Consider the following 21,219-nt stretch of genomic DNA (forward strand, 5'->3'; position numbering starts at 1 on the left):
CATGCAGATTGTCCATAGTGTTAGGTGCATTAGTCAGAGGGAAACCGGTCTGGGTGGGTTACTCTTCAGAGGGTCAGTGTTGTCTTGTTGGGCCGAGTTTCCACACTGTAGATAATTTAATCCAATATTTATCTCTGAACAAAAATGACAACATTGGATTAGTTGTACAAATTATCTAATTATTCTGTGCATTTCTCTCTGTGGGACATTGCTGTTTGGAAGTTAGCTGTCACACTTGTTACATGTATGCATTTGACAATGTCAGAAATTTTCTCGTGATGTTCATGGGACCAAAATAACCTGACACGGACAGGATTTCTAATTGCATGTGAGTACAATGGCTAGCTTGTTTTTGTCTTGGTGTTGCAGAGTCTCTCTGTTGGTACATGTACATGAAAGCTTTAAGTGAACAAAATATACATTTTAATTTTCAATACACCAAATCTCATTAGGCATGAAGTGTTTTGAGATAATTTAAGGTTATAAAAGAACCTGAAAGTTGTTTGTTCATGGTTCAATGATTAAGGGCTTGTCTGTGTGTAATTGATTTTGTAAAGTAGTTGGGCCCTGTTGCATCTCGCCTTTACATTATTAAGGAATCGCTACTCAGAATAAGTGACACAGTTGCTCTCGATTTATTCAGTGTGATTGAAGTAAACCTCGCCCTTGCTGGGGTGCAATGGTGAAATAATAAATCTGAAAGAGCTGGAAGCTTTGGCAAAAAGCATGGAGTAGACATTTTCAAGCTTTGTAAATAGAGTTGCTTCACAGAAACACTAATGTCATCTCTGGATAGCTTGGATATAGAAACTTTTGTGCCAGTCATGTTAAGTTCTTCAGAGTGCATGCCTCTCCTTGAAAAATAGCAAGAATTTTAATATTATCAATCACATGTTTTTGATTGTATTTAGAAAAGTGTGTAAAATATTCCACTTCCAATTGAATATCAACGTTATATACAAAATTGAAATTTCTTGCTCCTTTCTAACTGATAAGCTCCAATGTCACATTTTACCAATTTTCACGCTAACAGTTCATGTAGCCTGGAGAAGTAAATCTGGTGCTTAAAGTCAAATGTGTTCAGTGTGTCTGAGTTCACGAGGAAGCAAGTTGATTAGGAAAATGACACCATTGTATGAAATGAACTTTCATTATAAATATTGGATTAGTGGTGCTGGAAGAGCACAGCAGTTCAGGCAGCATCCAAGGAGCTTTGAAATCGACGTTTCGGGCAAAAGCCCTTCATCAGGAATAAAGGCAATGAGCCTGAAGCGTGGAGAGATAAACTAGGTGGGGGTGGGAGAAAGTAGCATAGAGTACAATGGATGAGTGGGGGAGGGGATGAAGGTGATAGGTCAGGGAGGAGAGGGTGGAGTGGATAGGTGGAAAAGGAGATAGGCAGGTAGGACAAGTCCGGACAAGTCATGGGGACAGTTACTGAGCTGGAAGGGGTCCTCAGAAGGTGGGCGGGAATCCTGATTGTGAAAGTAAGCTCTGAGGCAGAGGCGACGGAAGAATTATTTGACGTCATGGCGTGTATTAAATTCATTGATGCGTGGACGGAGGGGGATGAAGGTGAGTCCTTTGCTGAGGACTGATCGTTCGTCCTCAGTGAGGGGGAGGCCTGGGGGGGATAGTAAAAACTCAGCAGGGCTGGGAGCTGGGATCTGGTGTGGGTGTAGAGCTGGGAGTGGGGGTGGAACCTGCAACTGGTGTGGGTGTGATGGTGGGGGGAATGGGGGTGGAATCTTGAGCAGGGGTAGCGTTCCCTTTGGGGTTCTAGGGGGTGGGGATAGTGACAGTGGGGTCTGTGGGGGGCATGTCAGCAGAATGCAGGTGAGTGGCGCTGGTGGGGACGGAAGTGGTGACCATGGCAGTAGGGGTGGCGGAAGTCACTGAGCATGTGGCATCAGCGATGATGTGAGGGGCAGAAGTGATGTCAGGTGTGATGCATGAGGAATTGTGAGGGGTGGATGTGGTTGTGGGAGTGGCCATGATGGAGGCGGAAGTGACATCATCAATCAGTGTGGGGGTGGCAGCTGCATCAGCCGCATGGCTAATGGCGTCTGAGTCGATTGTGAGGCCGTGGGAATCTTCTGGAATGTTTGAGGAGCGCTGGTTATGGAGCTGGGTAGATAAAAGTGTTGTACTTACAGTTTTTGATGTTTGAGATGGAATTGAAATACTGTTTGTTGAGAGTATGAATTCTCCTTAGGACTCTAATATGTTGAAAAGCTAATGAGCAAATGGAACATAGTGCAGACTGTAGGCAGTTTGATTATAATGGTGAGTTTCCTTTGTAATGCAGAATAATTCATTACCAGTAATCTGCCAGTGCTGAAGCTATATTGTTACTTCAAGGAGTATTAAGAGAAAAATCTTGATGTATTTATATTTTGGAATTCAGAATGCAGGACACATACTCATGTGAAACTGGATGAATCGGTAGAACTGAAGAGATTCTCCAATTACTTACCACTTGACCTTGAGTTTATATCAGGGAGTGAATTGCTTTGGATAAAAAAAAATTAACACAGGATGTCAGTTATGAGGACAAAACCAGAATGGCAGTTAAGTTTGTTTTCCTTATTCATTTGATGGGATCTGGGTTTTCCCTATCTCTTATTGCCCATGAACTGACTGACTTGTAGGCCATTTCAGAGGACATTTAAGTGGTAACCAAATCTGTGGATCAAGAGTTACATGTAGGCCAGACTAGGTAAGAATGGCAGATTTCCTTCTCTAAAGGAGATTAGTGAACCAGACAAGGTTTTATGACACTCTATGATAGCTTCACCATCACTGAGACTAGCTTTCAATTCCAGATGTTTGTTTATTGTCTTTAAATTTCACCAGTTGCCATGGTGAGCTTTGAACCATTGTCCTCAAGTCAAATGCCGAGACATCGGAATTAATAGCTTAGTGACATTACCAATACGTCACCAAAAGATTGGTCTTCTAAATTGCTGTGAAATCTTTCTTTTACATATTGCTTAGCTAAACTCTTCTCTACTGCTCATTACTGCAGTGTTTACTAGTGTGCTTGGTGAGACATCTTACTTTAAACAATATCTCCCTCCATGCTGAGGGCATCGTCGCTGCAATGCCTACCACTTGTCGGACACACAGCAGGGATTTGCCATCCCACTTCAGCATGTTCCAAATCCATAACCTCTACCACTTATATGGGTGAGGGCAGCAGGCACATGGGAAAACCATCATCATCAAATTCCATGCCAAGCAGCGTGCCACCCTGACTAATATAGCTCCATCCAGTTCAGTAAAATGGGAGGTATTACCTAGAACCAAGGAACACTGTCAAAAAGTAAGGGGAAATTTGTTCGCGCAGATCCTGAAGATTCCTTGGAATTCTCTGCTCCAGAGTCTCGTGGATTCCCTCCAGTGCAGAAAGCGTCTGCCCAATCCTCTGAAAGGGAGCCCGCCCAGACCCCTATACTGTCTCCATAACCTGGCATTTACCATGGCCATCTGCACATCTTTGGACTGTGGGAGGAAACCAGAGCACCGAGCGGAAGCCCACGCAGACATTGGGAGTACTTGCAAACTCCACACAGTCACCCAAGAGTGGAATCTAACCTGGGTATCTGGTGCTGTGAGGCAGCATTGTTCACTGCTGAGCAACAATGCTGCCCCAGGGGCATGCATAGACTAAGTTGTTATGTGCATTAACGTTATGTACATTACATACTGGAAAAACGGTGGTGAAAGTGCTTTCTCTTCCCATTACCCACTTAGAGTGGCTCTTGGGAGTTTTTGATTTCTTTTTTTGTAATGAATAAAAGTGCGCAGTCGGAGTTTTTTGGCTCAGCTACAAAGTTATTGTTTATGAAAATAAGCCACCTGCTACAAAACCTCTGAGCTGGCATAAATGACGCAACACCTTGACTGGCTTGTGCAGTGTAAATTCCTCAACATCTTAACTTTTGGTCCCACCAAAAACACACCAAGTCACCATGATTGATTTTAAAAACTACGCCTTTAACAAAAAAATCAGCTGCAAAGCCTCACTTTTTTTCTGCCCAAATCTAACTCCATTCGGACCCAAAACCCTTGGATTTGAACAAAGAACAAAGAAAATTTACAACCCGAGAACAGGCCCTTCGGACCTCCAGATTTACTGTCAAAACTTGTCGCCCAAGTCCTAAGCATCTGTTTCCCTCTGCTGCCCACCTACTCGTGCATCTGTCCAGACGCATCTTAAATGAATCTACTGTGCCTGCCTCTACCACCTCTGCTGGCAACGCATTCCAGACACCCACCACCCTCTGTGTGAAGTACTTGCCGCATGTATCCCCCTTAAACTTTTCACCTCTCACCTTGAAAGCATGACCTCTCATTGAATCCTTCATCCTGGGAAAAGGCTCATCTCTATCTACCCTGTCTATACTCTTCATGATTTTGTAGCCCCTTAATGTCCTTTTTTCTAATGAAAACAAACCTAACCTACTCACCCTCTCTTCATAGCTAGCACCTCCCATACCAGGCAACATCCTCGTAAACCTTCTCTGCACCCTCTCCAAAGCATCCACATCCTTTTGGTAATGTGGCGACCAGAACTGTACACCATATTCTAAATGCGGCCAAACCAGTGTCTTGTATAATTTTAGCATGACCTGCCAGCTCTTATACTCAATATCCCATCCAATGAAGGCAAGCATACCGTATGCCTCCTTGACCACTCTATCAACCTGTGCAGCAACCTTCAGGGTACAATGGACCTGCACTCCCAGATCTCTCTGCCCATCAACTTTTCCCAAGGCTCTTCGCTGTTCACTGTATAATTCGCTGTAGAATTAGACTTCCCAAAATGCATCACTTCACATTTGCCTGGATTGAACTCCATCTGCCACTTCTCCGCCCAACTCTCCAGTCTATCTATATTCTCCTGTATTCTTTGAAAGTCTCCTATGCTTTCTGCTACTCCACCAATCTTGGTGTGATCTGCAAAGTTGCTGATCATACCAACAGTGCCCTCTTCCAGATCATGGGCGGCACGGTGGCTCAGTGGTTAGTACTGCTGCCTCACAGCACCAGGATCCCAGGTTCGATTCCAGCCTCCGATGACTGTCTGTGTGGAGTTTGCACATTCTCCCCGTGTCTGTGTGTGTTTCCTCCAGGTGCTCTGGTTTCCTTCCACAGTCCAAAGATGTGCAGGTTAGGTGAATTGGCCAAGTGCTCAGTGCATTAGTTAGAGGGAAATGGGTCTGGGTGGGTTACTCTCCAGAGCGTCGAAGGGCCTCTTTCCACACTATAGGGAATCTCATCTAATCATTTATATATACCTCCAACAACAGTGGCCCCAGCACTGATCCCTGTGGAACACCACTGGTCACCTTTCTCCATTTCGAGAAACTCCCTTCAACTACTACTCTCTGTCTCCTGTTGCTCAACCAGTTCTTTATCCACCTAGGTAGAACACCCTGCACACCATATGAATTCACTTTCTCCTTTAGTCTACCATGGGGAACCTTACCAAAGGCCTTAATAAAGTCCATGTATATGACATCTACAGCCCTTCCTTCATCTATCAACTTGGTCACTTCCTCAAAGAACTCTATTAATTTGGTAAGGCATGATCTCCCCTGCACAAAACTATGTTGCCTATCACTGATAAGCTCTTTCTTTTCTAAATATAAATAGATCCTATCCTTCAGTACCTTCTCCAGCAACGTTCCCACCACTAACATCAGGACTCCCTGGTCTGCAGTTACCCGGAATACTCCTACTCCCCTTCTTGTACAGAGGGACAACATGAGCAATCCTCCAGTCCTCCGGCACCTCACCTGTGTTTAAGGATGCCACAAAATATCTGTCAGGATCCCAGCTATTTCCCCTCTCGCCTCCCTCAGCAACCTGGGATAGATTCCATCCGGACCAAGGGATTTGTCCACCTTAATAACCTCTAGCCTACCCAACACATCTTCCCTTGTCTCCCTTAAATGCCTTTGTATTTTCAGCCTCTGAATTGGCTAATATCTCACAACTGTCCACACTGATGGTCTTTGCGATGTGGACTGTAGGTCTGGGAGCCGGGTTGACCATTCCTGACCAACCTTTCTCCTGTAGACCCCTTGAGACCAAGATGGCTGTGATTAGGCTGGCATACCTAGAACCCAACATGGCTGGACCATCCAGCATTGATTGTAAGCCTGAATCAGGCTGACCAATCCTGACCCTTCTTCCGAATGTAGTGCTGAACCCTTCACTCTTATCCTTTTTTTAATGCTGGTAGCAAGCGTGGCTAGCATTCTTTGTTTCTGAGTCAGATGTTCGGGGTTGAGTCTCACCCCGAGGCTTCAGGTGCAAGGAAGATGCATTCATAATCTCGCATTTTGAGTAGCAATCTGTGAATTCTTCCAATACCTGACAATGGCAGGCAGTAAGATCCCAAAAGGTTTTTGGTCAGCGATGTGAACCTCTGCCACCATGATAGATACCTGCAGACTACAACAATATAAGATTGTCACACATCCCTTCCACCACCTCATAATAAGTAGCGAGGGGATTAACCAGTTGTATTAAATATTCTGACCCTGCAAATTGGAATGTACTTGAAAATATATTGCCGTTCCTTCTGTGTTTGGTGACAATCCTGGAATCTCCTCGCTAACCACATGGGGTGGCATGGTGGCTCAGTGGTTAGCAGCACCAGGGACCTGAGTTTGATTCCAGCCTTGGGTGACTATCTGTGCGGTGTTTGCACATTCTCACTGTGTCTGCGTGGGTCCCCTCTGGGTGCTCCAGTTTCCTCCCACAGTTCGAAGTTTTGCAGGTCAGGTGAATTGGCCATGGTAAATTGCCCATCGTATTCAAGGATATGTAGGCTAGGTATGTTAATCAGGGGTAAATGTAGAGTAATACCATTGGGGAATGGGTCTGGGAGGGATACTGTTCTGAGGGTCGATATGGACTTGTTGGACCAAGTGGTCTGTTTCCACACTGTAGGGATTCTATGAAGCACTGTAGGTCGACATGGGACTATAGCTCACCACTTCTATTCTGACACCATTTGTCTGCACTATCCTCCTTTATCTTGTGGGATAGACATCCTTTCCAACTGGACTCTAGAAATATGATGGGGAAGAAATGTTAGGGACAAGCAATAAACAGACCCACCCAGCAAACCAGTGTACCATGAGAGGATAAGAAATTGTACGGTATTATTGGAAGAGTGAAAATTCAGTTGGTACTGACTCTGTTGCCATTGATGCCAGGACGATATTGTGGCCAAGTCTTCTGCTCACTATCTGTCATAGAGGTTACATTGGATTTGGACTGTTAGTGTGGTTTAAAGTAGCACATTGTGAGCATATAAAAGATGTACCCTTCAGAGAAATGAGTATATTTAAAATTTACATCTTCATTTTACAAACTAATTAATCTTCAGTTTCTTTTTAGAATTTGATTAATTGCTTCATTTCCAAGTTTGCAAATGTTAATTTGATGATTGCATAAGTGAGCTGTAATTCAGCCATTGTTATTGCTGAAGTATTTTATGTAGTTGTTGGATACAATGGATAGGAATAGTAATGAAAACAAATGTTCTGGCTCTCTTTCTGAACTTCTATTAACATAGCAAATTTTTATTCTTCTGTTGCTCCTGGACAATAACTGAACACAAGCAACAGCATGTTTTTTTAATGACCATTCATGGATGTCAGTGTTTGTGGCTTGGCCAGCATTTATTGCCCCATCTCTAATTGCCCTTGTGATGGTGAGCTTGTTTCTTCAAGCACCGTAGTGCAGTTTTGGTCTCCTTACTTGAGAAAGGATGTACTGGCACTGGAGGGGGTGCAGAGGAGGTTCACTAGGTTGGTTCTGGAGTTGAGGGCTGGCTTATGAGGAGTAGACTGGGATTATATTCATTGGAATTTAGAAGGATGGGGGTGGGGGAATCTTAGAGAAACCTATAAAATTATGAAGGGAATAGATAAGATAGAAGCAGAGAGGATGTTTCCACTGATAGGTGAAACTAGAACAAGACAACATAGCATCAAAATGAGGGGGAGTGGATATCGGACTGAATTGAGGAGGAACTTCTTCACCCAGAGGGTTGTAAATCTGTGGAATTCCCTTCCCAGTGAAGCAGTTGAGGCTTCCTCATTTTTTTTTTAATTGTTAAAATAGATAACTTTTTCACAGGTAAAGGGATTAATGGTTATGGTGAGAGGGTGAGTAAATGGAGCCAGGGCCATGAAAAGTTCAGCCGTGATCTTATTGAATGGTGGAGCAGGCTCAAAGGGCCAGATAGCCTACTCCTCGTGATTCTGATATTCTTATGTTTTTTATTATACCTGCCCCGATACCATCAGGACTGTTTAGCAAGTGCTATCCATTTCCACTGCGACAGTGGATGTTTTGCCGAGGGTTTGGTAAGTGTTGTTTAGTACAGTCTGTGTTCTCGTTTTTTACAATCGATTATAAGAAGGTGTTTGATTTGATTGGTCTGTCCAGTGTCTTATCTGAAGTGTAGTCATTACAGTCAAAAAGGCAACTTTCAAAGAGGGAAAGGTAGAGAAGTTTCACCAGGGAATTTCTGTCATTAGGGCCTCCACAGCTAACATTTCACACATGATGATGCACAAGCAATGTGCTGCCAGATTCTTGAAGTAGATGTGCACCTTTCGCATCAATCTATAAACCCATTGATTTGGTGTTTGTGAACTATCAAATTTGGTCAGCGCAACTGGTACGACCACCTCCTTCTGGTTTGTCAGGCAATTGGCCTTGACGAAGTGACCTTGTTTTTGTATTTTTCTGTGCTTGACAGTAAGAAACTGAAATAGCTTCACAAGGACACAGCAGCTGATTCTCTCCCACTAACTGTGGCAAAAGGAATCAAGCTGTTGTGAGTAATTGTTTGCTTTTCAATCTTCTTTTCTTTCTCTGCTGACTCATGCCAGATATGGAACCCCAAAGGGCTCAATGTAATTATATAGTAACCACCTTCACCAGTGTTCATTGGTTCAGTAACAACTCAAGTAGGTGGAAACTTAGCCTTAGCAATCAGCTTCTGTACAATTTCTAAATTAGACATTGTTTGAAATAATTGGCTTTTTGACAGACCACTCCAGCTAAGGCTGTGAAGATAGAGCTTATTGGCTGAAGATGTGTGTGTATAATGGTTTGAAGATGAAACTTTTCATCCACTCCTGGATCACAAAGAGCATCAAAGTAAAAGCTTCAATCTCTGAAAACTTCCAGGAATGAAGAGAGGTTTGCATTTGTTGAATAATTCTTCATGAAGCAGAAAGCCATTCCAAAGTGCTTTATAGTCAGCAAAGTAATTTGCAGTTTTTCCTTTGATGTAACTGCAGTCAAGTTGGGCACAGAGTCATCCCAGAAATAGAAAAATATTAATGACCATAACCATGGTGTCGGTTGAGGAATAAATGTTGGGGCTGGGACACTGTAGGGAGTCTGAAAGTGAGAGGTTACAGCCCTGTATGGGCAGAGTGCCAGTATATGACAGAGTTTTTAAGGTGAGATTGGCATGTGTGGGGAGGTGTCTGGTCCAACCGGGATAGGAGGGGATGTTTTCTTCAGTAGGGTCTGGAGTTTGGTCTTGGGGCTTGGAGGAAGGACAATTGGGTTCATAGGTCATGGTCAAGAAGGTGCAAGGATTCAGGAGCAGGACAATGCTTTAAATCTAACAGATCCTTTGTAATAAAGAAGCATCTGGGAAAGTCAAATCACTCCCACTTTTACAAGCCAGTAGTTCTTCAAGTCTTTTCTGGCATACTATTCAATGCAACAAGACTCTGGAGAGTTTCCAATTTAAGTGGATACTTTTGGAGAATTTTAGGAATGAGAACTCCCATGGGAATCTTCAATTTCTTGGAAAACTCTTAAGTGTGCTACATCAGGCATTCCACAAGGTTCCAGAGCACAACTCCAGTCAATACTCTCTGGCTGTTAGCAAATCCAGATCTTAATTTCTTTTGTAACTAAAGTTGTGTTTTTTGGTCTGTTATCATTGTTGTGGTTCCTGACGCCTCAACTCTTATTACAAACCGGAGTCTGACTTCCACTCATCTGTAGATTATTGGGATAGAATCATAGAATAGAATCCCTACAGTGTGGAAACAGGCCATTTGGCCCAACAGGTCCACACTGACACTCCAGAGAGTAACCCACCCAGACCCATTGCCCTAACCTATTATTCTACATTTCCCATGACTAATGCACCATACCAACACATCCTTGAACACTATGGGACAATTTAGTGTGGCCACTTCACCTAATCTGCACATCTTTGGAATGTGGGAGGAAATCCACACAGACACGGACAGAGCAGACACAGACAGAATGTGTAAACTCCACCCAGACAGTTACCAGAGGCTGGAATCGAACCCCTGTCCCTGGCGCTGTGAGGCAGCAGTGCTAACTACTGAACCACTGTGCTGCCCTAAAGGGTATGAAAAAAGCCCTTTAGCTTTGAAATTCCATGCCAAAGCCAGGCAGTTTGCAAACTGCCTTGTGAAATAAATTTTTTCAATTATTTGGAGAAGAGTCATCATTAGCCACAAAAGTGAGTGCATTGCACATTTAATAGTTTCTGAATGAGATGTCCCCAAAAATTAGTTTGCAGTTAATTTCTTGTCCAGACTTTAGGCTGCAATGTGGTTTCAAGATAATTTCCAGGAAATGAAAGATCAACTGACCTCTCGACTCCATTTTATTTTGAAAGTAAAGTGTCCATTTTTCATTGTTTGAAAGCAAGGTATCCATTTTAACATTATACTTTATAAATGTATAATATGGGTGAAAACAGGCTCACTTTATTACTTGGAGATCTTTTGGAAAGTTATACTACTGAGAGAAAATTCTCACAACCAAAGTATACTTTTCCTTCTTGCAGATCATGAAGAATATATTCCATCAATCATTCAATGCGTACAAAACTGATATAGAGCCCAGGGTGAATGACTTGACAATCCATCTCCTTCAGTGCAGCCGAAGACTATTCGAGATCATGCTGTCACATAGAAGGGTCACAGCAGCCTACATCGAAGGAGACAATGTTGTAGTCACCATAGAGGGAGAAGCAGCTAGAGTCTTAAACTTTGATACAGGTAATGAGATAACTGCACAGTGAGGGGGAGACCATTGCATTGCTATGTTTTCCTTAGAGCTCTGCTGGCCAATGCACAGCTGGAAGATTCTGGAGACAATCTGAGTCCACATTGGCTTAGTCTACCTCAACTGATGCAGTTAGATTTCTAAAGCTGGCTCAGGCAAAGCCAATTTCTTTCTTTCACCCCCTTCCACTGGCCCTGTCTTCATCCAGTAACCTTGCCCTTTTAGAAAATATAGATGTTTACTAAAAGCTTCATTTCAAACATCAAGTGAACTGCGCACAGTGAACTAGGCTTATGCACAGGAGGGAGAAAAATGGCCTACTTTAGGTGTGGCCAATTGAGGAACGTCACCAGTGTCGAATGCACTGAGTAGTGATAGGAGCTAAGCCTCAGGAATTAGCTGGTTTGATTCAGTGAGAAGGATTTTTTTAAAATTCCCAAACCGACTGCAATCGAACCACAAAATGCTTTTAATGGAGGTATGGGGTAAGTGAACTTGTGGCAGGGGTGTGACATCAGTTGGTCGAGTCAGTAAAATGTTTTGAGGTAATCTCCGGTGTAATAGGTACTTTTCATTTTCTGACATATGTAACTCAGAAAAGAACATTGTGAGGACATTTGTTGTTGATGTTCATGAGTCTGGACAGAATGGTTAGGGAGGCACTTACAGTGACAGAGCAGATGAGAACTGGAGGACCACTGATCTCATTGGGAATAAAGTGATGGTGAGGTGAATAAAATTTTAAGTGGCATATTAGAAAGTGGAACACACTGCCTGTAAAATAATTGGATAATTATCTGAAGAGGGAGTTTTGTAGTGCGATGTGAATGTCACTGGTGGTCAACATTAATTGACCGTGCCTAGTTACCCATTTGAAGATGTTGGTGACCTACCGTCGTTAACCACTGCAGACCACGTGCTGTACGTGGATCCACAATTCCTTTAGGGAGGGAGTTCTAGGATTTTGACCCAGAGACAGTGAAGAAATGGCAACATATTTACACATCAGGATAGTGAGGGGCTTGGAGAGGAACCTGAAGGCGGTGGTGATCCCATGTATCTGCTGTCCTTGTCCTTCTAGTTGGAAATGGTCATGGATTTGGAAGGTGCTGTCTAAGTGGGACCAGGTAAATTGTTTATGCAGAGGATTGTCATGGACACAGTGGGCAAAATATGCTCCTACTGTGCAGTAATTGTTCTCTGGTTCCTACATTTTGACCGGGTTTCCCAGACCCCAGGTAAAATGAGCAAGGGGTGCCTTGAGCCTGTGGTATTTGGATGAGCAGGACTGCTGTGGGCCAAATTGAATTGGAATGTTGCAAGCAGTCAGGAAAGCCATGCCTTCAGATTTCCAAGCCTGAATTCCTTCCTTCCCCTCAAAAAGCAGGTCTATAGTGTCTGAGAATGAACCAGTCAGCCCCTTAGCTCTGGAGAATGCGATTGAGTGTACTAGGATGGTGACGGAAAATGAAAATTTGAAACATCGTCTTTAGCCAAGTCATTAAACGAAGATCCCATCCCTAAAGATCCCGTTATGTCTTCCAGGAGTTTGGGCAGTTGCCCTGGTTTTGTGGTCCAAACCTACATAACATCACTAAAGCAAAATCTCTTGGTTATTTTATCTCTTTGCTCTTTGTGGACCTTTTACACAAGAAATTAGTTTAGTCCAATTTATGACTGTCTGCTTTGAAAACAAAACAATTATTTGTTTAGTATATTAAGGCTTTTTCACAGGATAAGTAGATGCTATATTAATTGTATCAAATGCAATGAATAACATTTTTAATGTACATGGGATGTACATCTCCATGCCTTTTGATAAACTAGTTTTGTATTAATGGATAGTATCATGTGTTGCGTATACTTGTCTGTTAATTGATGCCATTTTGCTCTTTGATTTGATTCAGACAGATATATCTTTCTGCTTGCTTGCAGGTTGTGGAGTTAACCTTGGATTGAAAGGCTTGGAGACGTTGGATGAATTTATTTATAAAATTGCAACAGCAGTTGACCAAAGTGATGTTTTCGAAGCACTCTCTGAAAAGATAAGACACTCGAAACAAATTGCGGAGGATTTCCGCCTGAATGGCTTGACTGTCACCATGTTTCAGTGAGACAGTGGGGAGGAACATGGCAGTGGAGATATTACACTGGCTTGAATGGATCCAGAATGAGCAACATGCAAGAATTTCTTTTTGAGCTTGTTGCTATATAGCTCCTGAAAGATTGCCGATAGAGGTGATCACAGTGAAGTGGGCAGGGTTTGGCCAAAGTGAAATGAAGTTTATAGGCTTCATTTTGGGTAAAAAGCACAAAGCTAAGGAAATAAGTGGACTTCCAAAACGTTATTCATATTTCCATCCAGTTGCAGGAGAGCATCGATTGTAAAGTGCTTTAATCTAAAATTTTCAGAGTTTACATTATAATTCTACTGGCTAATAAAAAGATTCTCTAGACCCAGAGGTTGGTTCCTGAGTGATTAGTTTGTGGAAAGCTCATCCGTATGAGGATCTCTGAACCTCTGATACTCATGAATTGGATCAATCAGTAACAGCCACTAACGTTTCCTCTCAAAATCTGTAAACATTGGTGTTTTATTTGTACAGTCCTGTGGCTTATTTGTAATACATTGAGGTAAACAGAGACTGAGTATTCCAAGATGCAGATCAATGGTATATCCCCAAGAGAATCTATCAGAGTCTAATGGGTTGCCAATGCAGATTGAGGTTACTCTGTTTTATGTTCTATTAAACTGGAGGATTTGAGAAACACGAATCATGGGGTAATTGTGTGATCAAGAACATGGGGTCTGTATTCTATGTATTAAAGTAAACTAGTTGATGGGGATCTATTTGTTCAAGAGGGTCCCTATGTGCTTGAATAAGGTGAGCAGTCATGAGATATGCACCATCAACATACTTCATAGCACAACAACAAGAGCTTGCATTTGTATTGTACCTATATTATAAACCTGCAAAAATGTCTTGGGACATTTTAATGAAAAAATAAAGTCCGAGTCAAAGAAGCAATTGGAAACTTTGGATGATCTGTGTTTTGGAGTGAGAAAGGGTAGAAGAATTGCATTCCAGTCTCGGCAGCAGAATGGATACTGGCAAAGGTGGGCAAAAGGAAGAGGAGAATGTACAAGAAGCCAGTTTTGGGAGGATGGTAAGATGTTGGAGGGGGCTTTGAAAGGCTGGCAGAGGTGTTGGTTAGGGTGTGGGGCTAGGAAGACAAGGAAATAGCTTAAACACCAGGATCAGCACTTAAAACTGAGGTGTAGGAGTCACTATAGGACAGTGTGAATAGGAATGATAGATCAGGACGTGCTAGGCTGAGTTTACAGACCGTGGAAGGTAGCAAGGAAAGCATTAGAACAGTGCAGTCTGGAAGGAATGGAAATGTGGGTAAGGGTTTCAACAAATGATGGACTTGAGCAGTTAATGGTATGGAGGTGGAAGTAAGTGATCTTTACATTGGAGAGGGGATTTCTCCCACAGATCTCAAGTGCACATTGTGTTTCATACATAGTTACGTTAAAGTGTTTGGGAAAAGTGCATCTTTGCCACATAGGCTGCAGCAGTTTGAGAAACCTGTTGATCACCACCTCAAGGACAATAAATATGCACTTTGCCAAAAATGAACACATCATTAAAACTCTGACTAGGATTCCAAGATGGCAAATGGTCCAGTTTAGCACAAGGCAGTGGCCAGGACATAGAGCTTGTGGCAGGATTTTGGGAGTCCACAATCAGGGGTCACAGTCTAAAGATTAGGACTGAGACGAGGAGAAATGTCTTCATTTAGAGAATGGTGAGCCTGGGGAATTCTCTGCCAAAGAAAGCAGTAGTGGCCAAAACATTGCATGTTTTCAAGGACTTAGATATATCTCTTAGGTCCAAACGGAACAAAGCGTGTATGGGAATTAAATTGGATGATCAGTCATGATCATATTAAATGGTGGAGCAGGTTTGAAGGGGTCGACACCTCTACCTATTTTCTATATGCTGAATTAGTTTAAGCTAGCTCATCACCAGATCAGATATGTCAAACAATATTACACTCACTCCCTTAATATTCCACTGCTCCAAGCTCATTCTGAAACGGATACCGTCCCTGATTTTCCAAACTGCAGTGTAGATGGAAATTGGGAATGCCATGGGATCCCAATGAGCAATGTGGCTGGCTCAGGAGAATTGTCCAGTGAATTATAAACCCCATGGCAAATCTTCATACATGGGTCACTTTAAAAGTGTTCATTTCAATCACAGAATTCAGAGGGTTGCTCCGCAGTTAATATATAGACATTCAAGAAAAGCTGGACTTTTGAAAATTTAATATAACTCCAAAGTAACCATTAAATTGAACAGCTGTGCTGCCCCCCCCCCCCCCCCAACCTTCCAAACTTGCCATACTCGCCCCAACTATCCCTCTCCTCAAACCTTTACATCTCCCCGACCCTGAGCACCCTGAACTACCAAACTGACTCCAACAGCATTTCGTCCAAGACAAATCTAGTATCTACCCACTCTTCCTCACCCTACAGATGGTCAGCTACTTGGTCCCCTACCCTGTGGCACCCCCTTACCCACCAAGCTCTGTACTTTCCTGGTATCCCACCCAGCTGGCACAGCAAGTTGACATTTACCCTTTCACAAGAGCTATCAAAGTGGTGGCCTATGATGCTGAAGATATAACATCACAGTATAGTAGCACCGGACAGCTGTGAGAAACGTTGGCCAGAGTGGTTGCCTTCCTGTGACTATCCTGCATGACACAGCAATATCAGAGTTATAAACAAAATGGCTCTGCAGTTCTGAAGTAGTCCTGTTTCGACTCTCCTGCCAAAAATGCTCAGCTACGTCTGAGAATAAAAATGAGCAAGAAGATTGCTATCTGTCAGTAAATCAGGCCCAATGCTATGGAGGTGGAATGTGTTATAGAGACATACAACATGGAAACAGACCCTCCGGTCCAACTCATCCATGCCGACCAGGTGTCCCAACCTAATCTAGTCCCATTTGCCAGCACCTGGCCCATATCACTCTAAACCCTTCCTATTCATATACCCATCCAGATGCCTTTTAAATGCTGCAATTGTACCAGCCTCCACCACTTCCTCTGGCAGCTCATTCTGTACATGCACCTCCCTCTGTATGAAAACGTTGTCGTTAGGTCCCTTTTATGTGTGCTGGAGAATAAAAATGGGATCTTGCCCCACCACATACCTGAGTTATAAACATAAAAAGTAATCACTAAGAAAACCCTTTTCAATTTATCTTCACTGCCAACCTTTTCCTTTAGAAAGTGAAGAACTTACAAACCTCTCTCCAAATTGAAACTATCCATTCTGATGTCTTTACTGATTTCTTTTCGTATTGAGTCAAACTTCCCTCCAGGCTTCCTCCCATTCCAGTCCTGAATAAGAACATTTCTTTATCTTTTCTCAGAACTCAGTTCATGTCCCACCTCCTGCTTCCTTGGCCCCTCTCTTACTAAAACAATCATCCAACTTTTCTCAATTCCCACACCAGCTGGAAAAGCCAACAACTTCTGTCCATCAGAACATTCTTTCTGAGTTCGCTCTGTCTAGTCCAGTCAGAATATTTATAGGTTTCTGTGAGATTCCCCTCATTCTTCTGTACTCTGTCCTGTGAATATCGACCTAACTGACTCAGTCTCTTCATACATTGTATACCAGCTCCTGATAAAGTGATGCTGAGTGAGTGAAAGTATAAGTGCCATACCAGTGATGTTGGCTGAGCTGGGAAGGAAAATAAAAGCTTTGTTGTGAACAAGGCCTTCAGCATGAAGTTGAGAATGCATGAGGAAATGCAGCAGAATTGTGTTGATTAAAAAAAACACAAGATAGACATTGAAATATTGGATGAATAATATGATGAGTTTTTACAAAGTGAACTTATTCATGGGATGTGGTAGAGCAAACTGTTATTGCCCCTCCCTTGTTGACCTTCAGAAGGTCATGGCGAGCTGCTTCTTGAACCACTGCACTCCACGTGCTGGAGATAGACCCACAATGCCCTTAGAGTCAAGAGTGAGATGCTGGAAAAGCACAGCAAGTCAGACAGCATCCGAGGAGCAGAAAAATTGATGTTTTGGGCAAAAGTCCTTCATCAGCTTTTGCCCGAAACATTGATTCTCCTGCTCTTCGGATGCTGGCTGACCTGCTGTGCTTTTCCAGCAGCACACTCTTGACTCTAATCTCCAGCATCTGTCATCCTCGCTTTCACTACAATGCCCGATGCAGGGAATTCCAGGATTTTGGAGCCAGCAACATTGAAGGAACAGCGATATTTCCAAGTCAGTGTGGTGAGTGGCTTAGAGGGAAATTGCAGTTGGTGGTGGCCTTGTTTGTCTGCTTCTTGCTTGTAGTAGTTGAGGGTGTGGGCGGTGCTGTCCTAGGGGCCTTGTTGAATTTTTGCCTTACATTTTGTCGGTAATACCTGCTACTGAACATTGGTGGTGGAGGGAGTGAATGTTTGTGAATGTGGTGCCAATGAAGTGCCTACTTTGCCTGGATGGTGTCGATCTTCTTGAGTGTTGTTGGAGCTGCGCCTATCTAGGTAAGTGAAGAGTCTTTGCTTGTACTCCTGACATATGCCTTTGTAGAAGGTGGACATGCTTGATTCACTGAGATCAGTTACTAGTCACAGGATTCCTAGCTTATGACCTGCTCTTGTAACCATGATATCTATATGGCCAGTCCAATTCCATTTCTAATCAGTGGTAACTTCCAGGATGTTGATGGGTACATTTAGTAAAAGTAATGCCATTGAATGTCAAGGGACAACGGTTTGAATATCTCTTTTTGGAGATGGTTATTATTGAGTAATTGTGTGAATGTCAATTGCTACCTGGATTAGTGGTGCTGGAAGAGCACAGCAGTTCAGGCAGCATCCAACGAGCAGCGAAATCGATGTTTCGGGCAAAAGCTCTTCTCGTTGGATGCTGCCTGAACTGTTGTGCTCTTCCAGCACCACTAATCCAGTATTTGGTTTTCAGCATCTGCAGTCATTGTTTTTACCTACTCAATTGCTACCTGTCAGCTCAAGCTTGGACATTGTCTGGATCTTAATGTATTTGGATATGGTTTACTTCAGAATTTAAGGACTCCTCAGGTGAATTGGCTATGCTAAATTGCCCATAGTGTTAGGTGCATTAGTCGGAGGGAAATGGATCTGGGTGGGTTACTCTTCGGAGGGTCGGTGTGGACTGGTTGGGCCGAAGGGCCTATTTCCACACTGTAGGGAACCTAACCTAATCTAATCTAATTTGCACATCATTAGCATTCATCAGCAAGTAGAGAAAGTCTCTTGTAAAGTCAGGGATGATGATCTGACCTTTTCTTGGCAAAGCAAGCTTGTTTAGTCAGGATTTCACAAAATATGCTTGATTGTAAAATGATTTGTTCCAAGTATTACTCATGACTTGTATGGAAATGAAAATCGTAGTTCAGTGAAGATGAATTATTGCCCTGGTTGTGGTGTATGAATGTAGATCAATTTGAGAGCTGAATGTTAACTGGTGTACGGTACAAATGATTAGAATTAAAGCAAATGTTGACCTATCACTGATGGTGATGCTGTGGTAATTACATATTAAATGGTATTTTCATCGTAAAAATATGTGCAAGTTAATGAAATTCCAAAATTGACAACATGATGCACTTGTTCTACATCTCCAATCTTGCCCCTCATGATGAATTTAATTAAATCATACATTCAGTGTCATTTGGGGCAGGGCCTTTTGACTGCAGGTTTAGTGGTTAAGACTGGCAATGGAAGAGAGGTATGTACCACGTCCTTGTCAGGTATTATCAAGAATGCTGCTTCGGTGATCCTTTTAAATATTTCAAATTCTGTGTTTAGTATGTGCTATCAAGGGTATGGTCACATTCTGTGATTCCATGGTCCTGTAACTGGTTTATGCTATGGAGCGTGCATTAATCAAAATATATTTTTATTACATGTAGTTATGGAAATTTTGCCTGGCGTTTTTGGTAATCACAATTTTTTCCCATTGCTGTTGTAAGTCAACAACCTGCAGCGTGATCTCCTGTCAATTAGCCGCTGTGGGTTCACTGAATGTTAAGACATCGGACAAATTGCAGATTAGTATGCATGACAGGAACATATGCGAATCATACGCTTAATGTTGCTGTAACAAAGCTTATTGATTTGTTTTGTCTCCCTTTAAAGTTTTAGGTCCAGACTGGCAAAGAGCTAAATATTGGACATTCCTAGAAGATAAAATATGATAAAACTATTCTAGATAGATTCTCAACAGTGACAGCTGAGGCAGTTTGGCCCACCAACTCTGCACTGACCCTCAGACCATCCCACCCAGGACCGCACCCCACCCTCATAACCCCACATTGTTTTTAACCTCGGCGAATCCATGTACCCTTGGACACCAAGGGGTAATGTTTTATTTTAGTATGGCTAATTCGCTCAACCTGCATATCTTTGGACCATTGGAGGAAACCCATGCAGATATGGGAAAATGTGCAAGCTCCATGCAGGCAGTAGCTTAAGGGTGGAATTGAACCCTCAAGGTCCTTGGTGCCTTGAGGCAGCAGTGCTAACCATTGAGCCACTGTGCTGTCTGAGAAAGATGTGGGAAATAATTTTAAATTGAAGCTAACATCTATATTTCGAAGATATTAAAATATGAATTAGAATGTGCTTTGAGTAGGTGGTACAGTAAAAACATGATCCTTTGAATAATGCATCTTTTTTTGCCAAAATTTCAAAGATTTTGCTCTCTCGTTTGCCTCAACAAAGTATGCAAGGAAAGGAGAGTGAGGGAGCTCGGGTATTCGATGCGTGTAAAAAAAAATCACAGGATATGAGTCTCATTGGGAAAATGAACATTTATTGGCCATTCCTAATTGCCTTTCAGTAATACTGAGTCATCGCCTTGACCACTAAGTGGCTTTCTATCCATTTCACAGGATCTGGATTCATATTTTGTCCGGATCAAATAACATTGTGAGCTAAATTAAAAAACAGAACCAAAAAGGTACCAATCTCTGGATTACTACCTGAGCCATGAGCTAATTGGTACAGGGTCAACAACATTAAGCAGGTAAATGCGTAGCTTAAAGATTGTGGGAGAAATGGGGTTTGAATTCAAGGGACATTGGCACCAGTACCGGTGAAGAAGGGACCTGTTCCAATGGGATGGTCTTCTTCTGAACCATGCTGGGACCAGAGTCCTAGCAAATTGCACAATTAGGGTTGTAGACAGGGCTTTAAACTAAGTGGGGAATGGAGGGGGTGGGGTAGGATTCAGTTATTGGGGAAATGAGAAAACCCACATTAAGAGGAGGTTTGAATGCCAAACTAAGGAGAAGTTATTAAAATCTCCAGCACAGACACAAATAGGACAAAGTATCTGGATAGGGTTATCAATCAAACTTCAAGTGCACTGAACAAACAAATGACAATGAGACGAGTGATGGTAATACAGGGCTGAAGGTATCCTGTCTGATTGCATGCATTATAAGGAATAAGATGAATGAGCTTGTGGCGCAGATTGAAATTGGCAGGTGTGACGTAATGGGCATCACGGAGATGTGGCTGCAAGGAGATCAGGATTGGGAGCTGAATATTCAAGGATAAACATCCTGTTGAAAAGATTGGCAGGTGGGTGGAGGGGCTGCGATTGCCTTATTAGTGAGAAATGAAATTAAATCAATGGTAAGAAATGAAGTAGGATCAGATGGGGTAGAATTGAGGAACCGCAAAGGTAAAGAAAACCATAGTTGGAGTCATGTTAACCTCCAAACGGTAGTCAGGAGCTGGGGTGCAAGATACACCAGGAGATAAAATAAGATGTGTAGGAAGGGCAAAGTTACAGTGATCATGGGGAATTTCAACATGCAGGTGGACTGTGAAAATCAGGTTGGTAGTGGTTCACAATAAAGGAATTTGTGGAATAACTATGAGATGACTGTTTGGAGCAGCTTTTGATTGAGCCCACTAGAGAACAGGCAATACTGGATTTAGTTCTGCAATGAGACAGACTTGATAAGGCAGCTTAAGGTGAAGGAAGCCTGAGGAGGCAGTGATCAGAAGATGATTGAATTTACCC

The 21,219-nt window shown here is 42.7% G+C and overlaps 1 protein-coding gene across 3 annotated transcripts in view; it reads left to right on the forward strand.

Annotated features, from left to right (window-relative positions):
* The window catches only part of LOC140496291 (uncharacterized), a 114,281-nt gene extending 98,840 nt beyond the window's left edge, over nt 1-15,441 (forward strand). For 2 of the 3 annotated variants that reach the window (XM_072595862.1, XM_072595861.1), the window contains 2 exons: nt 10,883-11,096; nt 13,039-15,441. In XM_072595862.1, the coding sequence (XP_072451963.1) occupies nt 10,883-11,096; nt 13,039-13,217 (393 nt within the window). In that variant the 3' untranslated portion in view covers nt 13,218-15,441. The remainder of the gene's footprint in view (nt 1-10,882; nt 11,097-13,038) is intronic. The other variant, XM_072595863.1, reaches the window with a different exon arrangement.
* The last annotated feature ends 5,778 nt before the right edge of the window (nt 15,442-21,219 follow it).

This window comes from Chiloscyllium punctatum, chromosome 26 (genome assembly GCF_047496795.1).
Source record: "Chiloscyllium punctatum isolate Juve2018m chromosome 26, sChiPun1.3, whole genome shotgun sequence".
In the NCBI taxonomy this organism is placed as follows: domain Eukaryota; kingdom Metazoa; phylum Chordata; class Chondrichthyes; order Orectolobiformes; family Hemiscylliidae; genus Chiloscyllium; species Chiloscyllium punctatum.